The sequence below is a fragment of the Ammospiza caudacuta genome, chromosome 1, assembly GCF_027887145.1.
Source record: "Ammospiza caudacuta isolate bAmmCau1 chromosome 1, bAmmCau1.pri, whole genome shotgun sequence".
Taxonomy (NCBI): domain Eukaryota; kingdom Metazoa; phylum Chordata; class Aves; order Passeriformes; family Passerellidae; genus Ammospiza; species Ammospiza caudacuta.
The window spans coordinates 88,934,319-88,946,605 of NC_080593.1; the positions used below are offsets into that span (position 1 = coordinate 88,934,319).

The 12,287-nt window shown below is 42.4% G+C and overlaps 1 protein-coding gene across 1 annotated transcript in view; it reads right to left on the reverse strand.

Moving 5' to 3' along the window:
• TMEM245 (transmembrane protein 245) overlaps positions 1–9,672 on the reverse strand; it is a 75,915-nt gene extending 66,243 nt beyond the window's left edge. Inside the window, exon 1 of the mRNA XM_058819542.1 lies at positions 9,037–9,672. Coding sequence (XP_058675525.1) covers positions 9,037–9,672 — 636 coding nt within the window. The remainder of the gene's footprint in view (positions 1–9,036) is intronic.
• Positions 9,673–12,287: the final 2,615 nt, after the last annotated feature.

The following is a 12,287-nucleotide window of genomic DNA, read 5'->3' on the forward strand; positions in this document are numbered from 1 at the left end:
AGAATTTCTATTAAGAGAATTTGCTGAATCAGACATCACTGTAAGAAGGAAGAATGCACAGGCACAGACACAGAACAAGCAATTAGGAAGTACACACAGAGGAGTTTTCACCTCTACTCTGCACTATACAACTCATGCTGGAAACACAAGTCTCTGAAAAGCAGGTTTGAGTGGCTACTGCCACATACCTAACTGATGGAGAGGAAATCTTAGCTGTACTGAATTGAGCAGACAAGCAGTGAGTCATGTGAGTCATGTCCCTGATAACTTCAGTGGGAATGATTGAATATACAAGATTATTTAAAATCACTTAAGATATGTGAATAAAGGTACACCTGCCCTTTGCACACTAATGCTTCTTATCTAAGCAGATCACTCTAACTTTTCACTTGTTTCTAGTTTTGCATCAACAGAGTTCCATAATGCTTATGGCCAAGTGCAGACTCAAAATAAACATCTAAAACTAACACAACCCAGGGACATCAAGACTAAAGTCACAAACAAACAGAAATTTTTACCAGAAATGCACAGTAGCACTCCTTTAATAGGTTGAAACATAAATTCACTCAAAGGGCACTTCACAGCCCAGCTCTAATTGCAAGAGATAACTCATCACAAAGATACTATCCCACTCCCTAACATCAGCCATACACATCTCTGTATGATGAACGTTCCAGTTCCAAGCAGATTTTCTCATTAGCTTTTAAATTCAATGATAAATTAAATTTATCATTAAATTTAAAAATTTAAATTTTTAAACAGGAGACTCAGTGCGTTCAGTAATGTAAACTTTCTGTTTAAAAACAAGTAGGAGGCTAACAAGGTATAAGCCTATGTTTAACAGCCAACAAAGCAAAACACACCACACTGGTTTTATCCATGCATGTAGCTGAACATTATAGGGCTTAGGTATTTAATAATTTGTGTTTGAAATTAAAAAGTAATCAGTTATCATTTCTAAAAGCTTAGCAAATGATCCAAGTTGAAATCTTTATTTCCACTGAATAGAGAGAAATTGCTTACTTTTAAACAAATCAGTCACCCTTTTTCAGAGATCAAACAATAACTTTCCTGAAGCTCTGTAACAAGAACTGTGTAGTCAAGTGACTGGGGCAAGAAGTTTAATTTCAGTGACACCACAGAATAATCAGCTCTTTATTGGTTAATGCTATGGCCAAGCACATCCCTGGACTGCAAGAACCAGTGCACAGGAACTAGGGTAGCCTACTTCCAACGGTTCATAGCTGACAGCAACTAAGGCAAATTAACTTAAATTGACATGGACTAGGATTTCATCCCATACTGGCTTGGCAACAGCATACTTTTTTTTTCCTTAACCCTTTAAAAGTGTGTTACATAACCCTTCCCTTTGTTTTTCTGGATGGTCTCCAAAAGTTTTGGCTTGAAAAGCATGGAGAATATTAATAGCCTCTCTCTATTATACGTCATTCTCAAGAACTGACATAATTGAAACAACAAATGAAAGACTGCCTACTTTCACTAAAATTAAGCTACTGCAATTATTGCACTGAAACTGTAATTGATAAGGTTCCATGCTAAGACAAAATGCCTATAAATTTAATTTACAGGGGTGTACAGCTAACCAGGCAACTAATACATACACTTCAGATTTTGCAGAATGTGTTAGCTATCATCAACTATTTATCAAGCTGAAATCAGTTGCAGACCCTAACTTTCACCACGTACTCTGAGATTTTAAATCACTCCTTAATCACAATTATTATTTACAGGCATGCACAATTTCCATACATTGCAACTTTGGTATAGTTTAATCCTGCAAGCCGCCCTTCTTCCTTCCCTTGCCCATCTTAACAGACAGCCAAGACCTCATTTTTCACATCTCCTTTGCATTTTGTAGCACCTGTCACAAACTGAACTAAGTGTTGCTTTGCCTTTAGACATGTAAAACTGCCCACTTTTCTCAATAAATAGTGCTAACACTGCAGAGTAACTTCTTGGATTTTAGCATCCATTTCTGTGTTAAAGTGGCAAATTTAAGAGGCAGATTTAGAGACATCTAAGGTGACTATGAAGGGCTTTAGTTCTCTTTAAATTGCCAACTAGAGACAAAATGACACCATAGAAAGATGCAACTTTTACATTAAACTCAAGCATCTGCTTCAGTGATTTTTCTTTGAAATTTCAGTGCTGGAAAGTCAAGGATTTATCAGCATGAAGTATGACAAACTTTCAGTCAAGTTTGTTTCTCCTTGCTGTTGAAGCAATTGAAGTTGAAGGATTTGAAAATCGGAGACACTCTTTTGGCTTCGATCTCATTTTTCAAGAACAAACTCTAACTACTTAACTTTTGACAACATTTATACTGATTTATGTTGGAGAGTAAAATTTCTTATTTACACAATTCACTCCCCTTTTTCCTGTCAACAAGTAAACTTCTGTGGGGAAGGTTTTGCAGACAAGTGCATTCAATAACTCACTGCTACTGGAAGTGGCAACTCATTATCCCCTATTGCCAGCTGGGCAGTCCCACCTCTTCTGCACAACAGCTTCAACATTCATCCAGCCAGCTCAAGACCCCCCTACAAAACTAGCTGTAATTCAGTTATAGCAAAATAAGCTCACAGAAGTATGGCAGGCACTAACAAAATGGGCAACAGAAGCATATGTAGAAGTGGAATAAGCAAGAAGAGCTTCCCACTGCAAAGCTGTTGGAATGATTTAGTCTTCCTTGGAATGCTGCCCCAACACCTCAACATCCAGCAGCAAACACATTTCCCACCTGCTTCATGTGCCTTCTCAGGCACATGTGGTTGTGATAGTCTGGTCAGAGAGAGAAAGCCAGATAAACTTTCCCAGGAATTGTTCTGGGAAAAGCTGTGAGAAGCTCAGAGAAAAGAATTCAAACAATTCTTATCTTAAGGCTCTGCAGCTGGTCTTTTGAACAGTTGTTTCTCATTAGATGTTTACCAAAGGGTAATTGGCAATGGTGACAGCGTTTTGATTACAGGACCAATCAGGTTCACCTGCATCAGGACCATGTATAAAAAGAATGGGCTTCCTAATAAAATTATTATTAGCCTTCTGGAGACCTAGAGTCTATGTGCCACTCACTCACCCATTCCTGACCCAACAGTGACAGGCACACGGTATGAATCTTGGGGTGGTCCTGTGCAGGGCCAGGAGTGGGACTTCAGTGATCCATCTGGGTCCCTTCCAACTCAGGATATTCCATGATTCTATAAACCACCTCACAAGTAAACACAACAGTGAAGACTGAGAAGATGAACCAATAGTTAATTCTTCTCATACATGCCTGGCCAACCTGCCAAAATTTTTCAGTTTGTAACAATTCAGCACCTAGAAAACAGAGTCTGAACTTCTTCCTTCTCTTATTGTAGCTCTACTCTCTCCCGTGGCCATTTTGAAATTATGTTTTTTTCCCTGGCTGCTCTTTCCCACTTGGAAATCATGAAAAGTGAGGTTTTTAAGAGTTTAAGTTTTGGTTTGTTTGGGGGATTTTAACTGAACTTTAAATTTAAAACTGTTTGATGGATCTACAGATCTAATTCAAATTGCTTTCTATTTTTCAGTCTCAGTTTTTTTGCAGGGGGTGGGGAAGAAAAAAAAAAGGCCAAACTATCTCATCAGTTCCCCTTAATATTTTAAAATTTTTCACTTGGAAATAGAGATTTTCATTAGTTTTTCTCAAAATAAAAAATAATTTAAAACATGACCAAGCATTAACACAGCACTTTTGCAAACTTTTAAAACAGCACTGCAGAGTGAAGATAGTTTAAAGAGGTGATCTTATGACACCAGTTCACTATTTCTACATCACCTTCCTCAGTGCTGATGCAGGCTGACAAAGTAAAATGAACCCACCACAAAAGCTGAACAGAAGAGCGTTGGACTTGAAAAATGAAGCGGCACAAGGCATTAAATGCACTGCTAAAAGCCAAACTGTGTTTGCCGTCAAAAAAAATCAGTGTTTTCTTTACCTGCCTGTTCATTTGAAAATGATTTTCTAAACAACATAAAGGATAATAAGGAGGCAGGTAACAAATTATGAAGATGTAATTTTGACTCCAGTTTCCAGAAGCAAAATTGATTTACTGTAGCTTTAGCACAGTTTCATTAGCACACAAGAGGAAACATCCCACAATGTGCAGAATAAGTGTGTAACTGCCTGTCCTTTAGTAAGGAGACAGGATTAATCAAACATAAGAAAATACCCAAACTGCAACTAATCACACATGTAAGACTATTTTTCACATCATAGCACAGACAAGCACCTCCTCCCTTCACTTAGGAGGCCTTCATTTACCTAGAGCAGGTTCTAAGTGGACACAAGTAAGTTATTCCTTGCCCCAAGTCCAAAGGACTAGAACTGTGTGCCCATTCTGTTTCTTCTAGAACCCCCAAACATGACATATATCCATGCTGGTATTTCTGGCATTAAAAAAAACACAGACTAGTAAACCACATGAAAAAGAAACATGGTGTTTAGTGAGATCATCCCTCTCTGAAGGGATGAATGTATGAACTTATAACTAGAACCCTGGGGCAGGGGGAAACTGACCACTAAATTAATACTGCCACACATGGGCTGAAATTATTTTCAATGTGTCTTGCAATATTTCCTACACTGAATTTAAGAAGAAAACATAAAACCTAAGATACCCAGAAGACTGAAGCAATGGATGTTGAGAATACTTCTCATTTAGTTCACTCCTCCTGTCTTAATACAAAAGCTACTTATGAGAAACTAGTAATAAAAATGCTATTCAGAAATCAAATGTATTAAGATTCTCTTGCAAAAAGAGGCTTCCCAGAGAACATCAAATTCTTTCCATGCAGACAGAGCAACACTCCTCTGACATATTTCATGGTAACACTTCTGCAAAAGATGGCTCCTCAACACACACAACTTTTTCACCTTCTTCTTTTATTATATAGAACACAGTTAAAATTTTGCTGGACAGTTCCATAATGATCATTCCTTTCAGAGATGCTGGAAAAATAAACATCATTGTGTTCAACCATACATATAAATACCAATAAATAGTTAATAGTTAATATTATGTAGCATATATCATTAGGCTTTAGGCTACTGCCAGCTCTGAGGCTGTAGTTGCTGCATGTAAATTGGAACAAGTTCCTTGGCTTCTCCAAGAAAGGTATCTCACTGCAGGCTCTTCCAAAACTGAGGGTGGGCGTGGAAGGCAAAAACAACAGTACAAAACACTATCAACATCCCAGACTTTCCCTGCCTCTCCCCATCTTGTTTTTCAACAGGCCACATGTGGTCTCTACACAGTTTATCTCTACCACACAAAGTTGTGAAAACACACCAAAATCTGTGGTTTTGGTAAGATGTGTTTACAGTCAGTACTTGGCTGTACTGTTAAGCCAGTACATTTATAAGCCAGGGTACCATAATATTAAAGGATAATAAACAGCAGAAAGAATACTTAAGAGTTTGTTCAGGCATTTGTTTTGGTTTTGGGTTTTTTTTTTTAAGGTGGGAAAGTTTTAGAAACCTGCAAGACTGGTCTAAGAAGAAAGGGAAGGAAAAAGAAAGCCCACCGATGCTAAACCTTCAAAGAAATAGAAATTGTACGCACATTAAAAATCAGAAGTGTGCTCTATTCTTTAACAAAAGAGAAATTGCCCCATCAGGTGAACTCAACAAAACACAGATGCTTTTTTGCCCCCACAGGTGATATTCAATAGGACTGTAGAAGCCAAACGCCTCAGAGCATGAAGAATGCTTGGAGAATTTCAGTCTGCAAGGGCTGCTTGGGGGTGACATTTAGTGCAACACAAATGGAGGTTTCCCTGGTGGATGTCTTGCACAGAACCCCTGATGGGGGGCAGACAGTACACCAGCCATAAGAGGCAGCATGTACTCTGACAATATTCCACTCCAGCAGTCATGGCAATGGTGGGCAATGGCATTTGCAGATCTGCCCAGCACCCTGGTGAGGATAAGACTGATTAGGTGCTCTAACTGCATGGAAACCCCCAGAACAACACCAGTTGTACCTCATACAGTCAGAGATATAAAAATACACTGACACACACATGTGACTACACAGTTGTGAGCCTGCAACAACCTGTGACAAACCAAGGAAGAAAGATTGGCCAGAGAGAAAGATTTTGACAGCCCATAATCAAGTTCACTACAGAGGATTCTGCTCATTATGATTACATCAAATTTAATTTACGAAGATGAACCTCAGGGCCAACACAGAGCAGCTGTATAATTCTTAACATCTGCTGGGATCTACAAACTATCTGTTTCCCAAATAAATATGAGCATGTAAATTCTTCTTCAAAAAAAAAAAGAAGAAAATGTAATGAATAGCTGGAATTGGATATATATTAACGTAAGTGTAAAACATCAGCCTGAAGTAGTTTGAACTCTTGCCACAAAGCAAAAGAATTTGGTTTTTAGATACAGTGCTGGACATAGGCATAGCTCCTGCAAAACTAATGAAATTGCTGCAGCCCAAAAGAGTGTAGGACTATATTCAGTCCACTACAGGACAAACTCACATCCTTCCCAAGAAAAAAACTATAGAGAAAAACATTCCCCTTCCCTATTATATGAAACTGCTGTTTGTGCAGGGCCCTCTGCATAAGAATTCTGCAAATAACCAAAAGAAGGCTGGAGTCAGAACAAGGAACTCATCTGGAATTTTTCATCAGCCTCTAATTTAAGGCCCGGCAACCAACTACATTTTTTGAGCAAGCTTCTTCAAAGATCATAAAGCCTGAAGGGAAAGGAGACCGTGGGAGCACGATGCTTGTAGACTAGCCTAAGATCTTGAACTTGCTCTCGAAATGCAGTGTTTTCCAATCAGTTGTCAAACAATCCAGTCAGGGAGGTACCCAAATTCCTGAACTGCAGGTGTGACTTAAGAGCCACGGATGGCAACACAGGCACTTCTGAATCTTGGCTCATCAATGCCATCAATGGCTTTGCCAGATGTGAGGACAGCAGGACAGGAAAGCTCTTCAACATACTGGTGCCAAGATACACCTTACCAGGTCATTGTCACACGCAATTTCTGCATTTAAAGAACTTTCTTTTTTTCTAGAACTTAAGAGGAGAGCTTCTGTCTCAGTATCATGGCCTAGTAGATACCATAAAAATACCTTTATTTAGAGAATAACAAGTCAGTATTCCAAATGCCCATAATTCTAACGATAGACATCCACTCATTTCTCTAGCACAGGAGAGAGAATCAGAAAGAGAGAAGACAATCATGCATACAGAAAGAACTATGAAGGATTCAGAGCCCAGAGAATAACAGTACAATGGAGAAACCAACTTGTAATATCCCAAATTCCTGTGCAGCTAACAAGCAGAACATATGCATGCAAATGGAGCCCTGCAATATAACACAGCAATTAAATGGCTTTTAAAGTGCTTAACTGAAGTTAAAACTGGCACTATTAACTGATCCAGCTCAGGGCTCCTCAGCAGCATGGGTAAAATTAAATTACCCTGCTACAGCTCTGAGATAATAAACATCAAGCACTGCAAAATTAAAAAAACTGGACTAAGGAAAAACTGCAAAGTGTACAGATGATGCCTGACCGAGCAGCAGCTATTTACAAAGGAAAGCCCACAATTTTTTTCTCCTATAAGGCCCAGAAAGAGACACAGCTTGCCTAGAAAGCAACTGGTTTGCTTAAGGAACTCTGTGATCAGTTACCTTGACACAAAAATCTTCCCAAGTAACTCAGGTCTGAAGAGTTCTGGGAGCTTACTATGCTTTGTGCAGTTAATTTTGTACTACAGTTCAATGAACACAAGTGTTAAATCAGAAACACCAGAAGGATCAGAGACTGCTAAACAAGGCTTCACTGAGCAGGCACAGACATCCAGCAGTGCATTACAGCCACAGTTACCAGCCTCAATAAGTGCAGCTTCCTTTAGTACCCTTATATTTACACAGCATAAAGTATGGCTTAATTAAGAAACTTTTAATAAAAGCCTGGACTTAGCCACATCAGTTAGTGCAGCAATATTATAGATTTGTTAAAAATAAAACAAAGAGGTGAGTGCAAAAAAAGATCTTGAAAAAATTTTAAGCTTACCAAGGAAATTGTGTGGCAACAAGTCAAAGTTTCCCACTAGTATCAGGCCATGCTTTAGCTCTGTTACTACTCAGCTGAAAGTAAACATGGTAGTATCTTGCCTCTTTATAAAGAGAGAATGCATCTCTGTCTACTCAGTCCTAATTGTACTTCTGAGGACAAAACAGAACCAGAAACACATGTCCTTTGACATCTTCCAGCACCAAATAAAGTCAAGAAAATCTTTTCTTCCAGTGTTTACTTTCAAGAGGCTAAACACATTCTCCTGTCCATTCTATTCACACTAGAGGCAGTCTGTCAAAATATTCTGTCAGTCCGTTCAGCAGCACTGTCACCTAGGGAAAGGGCACACTTTTTTTGCTTAAAAGACAGAGCCACTTTTGAAGTCTTTGACACTTAAGAAATCTGAGCATGCCAGTTGCACATCAGTATTTAACAAAAGTACAACTTACTGATCTGATCTTTCACATATCCATTTGCTTCTGATATGTAGCACTTTTTGTATTTTCAGTTATAAGTAACAAAGTGTAAAAGAGTTCTGCCAGAAGCTCTAAGGTAGCTCTATGCTAGCTCATAGGTAGCTCTATGCTACCTACTGAACAGAACACAGGGAAAAGTAGTCTCCCAGGATTTGTTAGCATCAGTAACATTTCTAAGTTAAACAGCTTTACTTTTTAAAGCTCAAATTGCCTTTGCACTGTTTGATACGCTAAGAAAAAGGAAACCCTACACAGCAGACAGAGAAGCCTTAAGGCGCCTTCCCCCATCCCGGGTCACTTGTGGAGCTGCGCTGCTATTTCGCAACACTTTAACACACACCTTACAACTCAACAAGCCTGGATGTTTACCCAAGAGCTCGCCTGAATCACCTCTGCCTAAACAGCATCTCCAGAAGCGGGGCATGCCTGAAGCGCGGCCGCGGCACACCGGCACTCCCTCACTCACCCACTGGCTGCTGAAGTAGTCGAGCCCCTGGCAGATGATGCGGGCGGCCTGTGCCAGCAGCACCTGCACGCCCAGCGAGCTGCCCAGGCAGTAGAGCCCGTAGAGCAGCGGGCCCCCGGCGCCCAGCAGCAGCAGGAGCCGCCGCCGCCGCAGCACCTGCTCGCCCAGCGCCTCCACGCCGTAGTTGGCGAAGCAGATGGGCAGCAGGAGGGCGGCCAGCAGCACCGGCGTGCGGGAGCGATGCAGGCGGCCCAGCCAGCGCCGCCCCAGCGCCGTCAGCGAGGTCTTGAAGGGGTGCAGGAAGGTTCCGCAGAGCACGGCCCAGAGCAGCGGCCGCAGGAACGCCTCCAGGATGAAGTACACGAGGACGGCGGCGCCGCAACACAGCCCCGCGAACAGCAGCGCCCCGGTGTTGTAGAAGGCCTGCTTGATCGGCTTCTCCAGCCGCGGCAGCGACATTCCCGCCGCCCCGCCCTGGCCGCCCAGCGGCAGCCGCGGCATAGCCGCGCCCGCTCCGGGGGAGCCGCCCGCCCGCCGCTCCGGCACCGGCGAGCCCGCAGGGGCCGCGGCGGGACCCGCGTCCGGAGCCGCGGCGGGAGCGGCGTCGGGAGCCGCGGGCTCTGCGCTGTCAGCCATGGCGGGCACGGGCACGGCCGCCGCGGGCGGGCGCGGAGCGCGGCCGGGAGTGCCCGGGCGGTCGTGCCCGAGGGCGCGCAGGGGCCCTGGGCTGTAGTGCCGCCGCCGCGCGGCTCCGGGCGTGCGCCCAGCCCGGCGGGAAAGGGGCGGCGCCGGCCGGGAAGCGAGCTGGGAAATGTAGTTCTGCTCCGGGAGAGCGGCAGCCGCACTCCCTGCGCCCGGCCGGAGCTGCGGGGCTGTGCCCGGGCCCTGAGCCTGCCCCGTCCCCGCCGAGCGCGGGCCCAGCGCCTTCGTGGCGTCCGCTGAGGAAGGCGGCCAAAGGCTGGAGCACGGAGGAGCCCCGCAGCTCCCCGTCCCAAAGTGCAGCCCTGTCCTGCTTCGCTGAACGCTCTGCTCTCCCTACTGCTGCTGCAGTCTCGGGGAGCGGAACAACTTCGGAGATCTGGAGTGTCATTGCATGCTGGAGAGCAAGACTGGTTGGACCAGCTGGAGCATTTTGTCTCGTCTGAGCATGTTCTGGCAACAAATCGTTTAACAAGGAAGCGTCTGCTCTTTTACTGGCAGTCAGGCCCACTGAAGAAGTAGTTGTGCTTAGCATGGTTTTTTAGACCTGACATTTATGGCACTGTACCATCACATGCTATTTGCAAATAATCTAGAGAGGAGCTAACTTCCTGCAGCTGGCATACACCAAACACCTGAGTGCAGGCATGAAGGCAACTGCTAACATTCTGCAAATGGTCTAAATGCATCTGTAATAAATACACATGGTCTGGGCAACTCTTGCAGGGGCCAAAATTCATGACATTTGAACTAGCTCAGTGCTGGCACTGTGCTACTCAGTTTTCCTTCCATGGCTTAAGACAGCCCTTCAGAAGGTACTAAAGCTACTGGTAATGCTGCCATAAAACCCTCAGAGGGATCTTCCCCTTTTTTTTTCAAGCTTATCCTCTAAATCATAATAAAGAGATCACATACCACTGAACACATAAAAAGTACACAGATATTAAAAAAAAACAAAGAAAATAATAAAATTTCTGTATTTTTTGATTTTTACATGCAAGTTTAACCTTACATAACTTCATATTAGATTGGAGTCCGTGAGGACTTTAGTGGAGCATTTCTTGCATGATGGAGATGTTAAAAAGCTAAAATTATCCTGAGCACAATTGTCTTTAACTTGTAAAGTGGGAATTCTACACCAATTCATATCTAGCATTTAAATGCAGAGCAGTACCAAGACAATGGCTAGATGTGACCTATCCCTATCATAATACCAAGGGTGAAAGGGAGAGGTTTTTCCACACCCTTCCTGTGACTATGTTTTATCCTGAAGCTGTAGGTGAGGCTGGGCCCCAGCCAGTTTTTGGCGTTCGGCACTGCAGTCCTGACTTGTCCCTGCAAAGCCTTTCCTGCCAGTTATGCAGAAGTTTACACTTGCAAAGGTTCCTCTGAGCTCCTGCAGCTCCTTGTTTTCCCTCTGCTGAATAGATCACGTGTAGGTTCAACAAAATATTTTAATTTTATGCCATGAAAGCACTTACAAACCTACAGGCACTTTGTTTGATCCTGATGAGGCATTACAAGCAGTTGTCCATACAAGAAGCTTTCATTGAACCTTAAACTGATACTGTCACTCACAGCTCTTTGATCAGATAGATCTGCCTCCTGGCAGGGTGCTGAAGGAGGTAGCATGAATGCATCATTACCTGAACTTTTCTCCTTAGTTCAGAAGCCAAACTCTAATTGCTCATTACAATACCTTTATTGCATCAAAGTTCAATTAGCAAGTGTCAATTAAGATTTACACAGGGGAGAGCGGAGAATTCTAATCCTTCTGTTAGCCAGAGATGCCAGGAAATCAAATCTTCATTGGCACATCTTTATTCCTTTGATTTTTCTTAACAGACTCAGTCAGCCATGTTCTGCAGGAACAGAAATTAATGCCACCTCCTTGACTTGACTGAAGCTATAAATATTGTTTTACATAAGCCAAGGATCTGGTCCCTACTGTTTAAGACCTTTCCTTTCCAATTATGCTTTCCACTCTCCATTTTAAACTAAAAATATTAGAAAGGGGAAAAAACCCAACAATGCAATAAAATAAAGATTTCTAATTAATGTATCACCACAACAGGATTACTTAAGAACAGGGACATGACCCACAAGCGTAACAGAAAACAATCTCTAAATCTTTGACAGCTGAGGGGAGGATGTGTGATTTTCACAAGACACACCCCAGCATCTAAAGCTTAACTCCACAACAGATTTCAAATAGCAACTTCACAGCTGGTTTTGCCTAAGATTTAAAATGCTAAGAGATTTTAGATTAGATGTCCATAACTTGCACAGATACATTTGATTTAGGCATTTTCATGGTCCAGGATAAATAGCACACCTCAGGCTCCTACACTGCCAGAAATTCTACAACAATCTCTTTGATTATATTTTTCCAATTAGGAAATCTTCAAGGGAAAAGAGGGCAGCAAAAGAATGCTTTCACATCTGTGGAGAAAATACATATGCACCTGAAAGTACATGTGATAAGTATTGATAGTCTTTGGTGCTCTCCTAATACCTCCTACCTAAAATCAGGTATTAATTAGTAAAAGAGA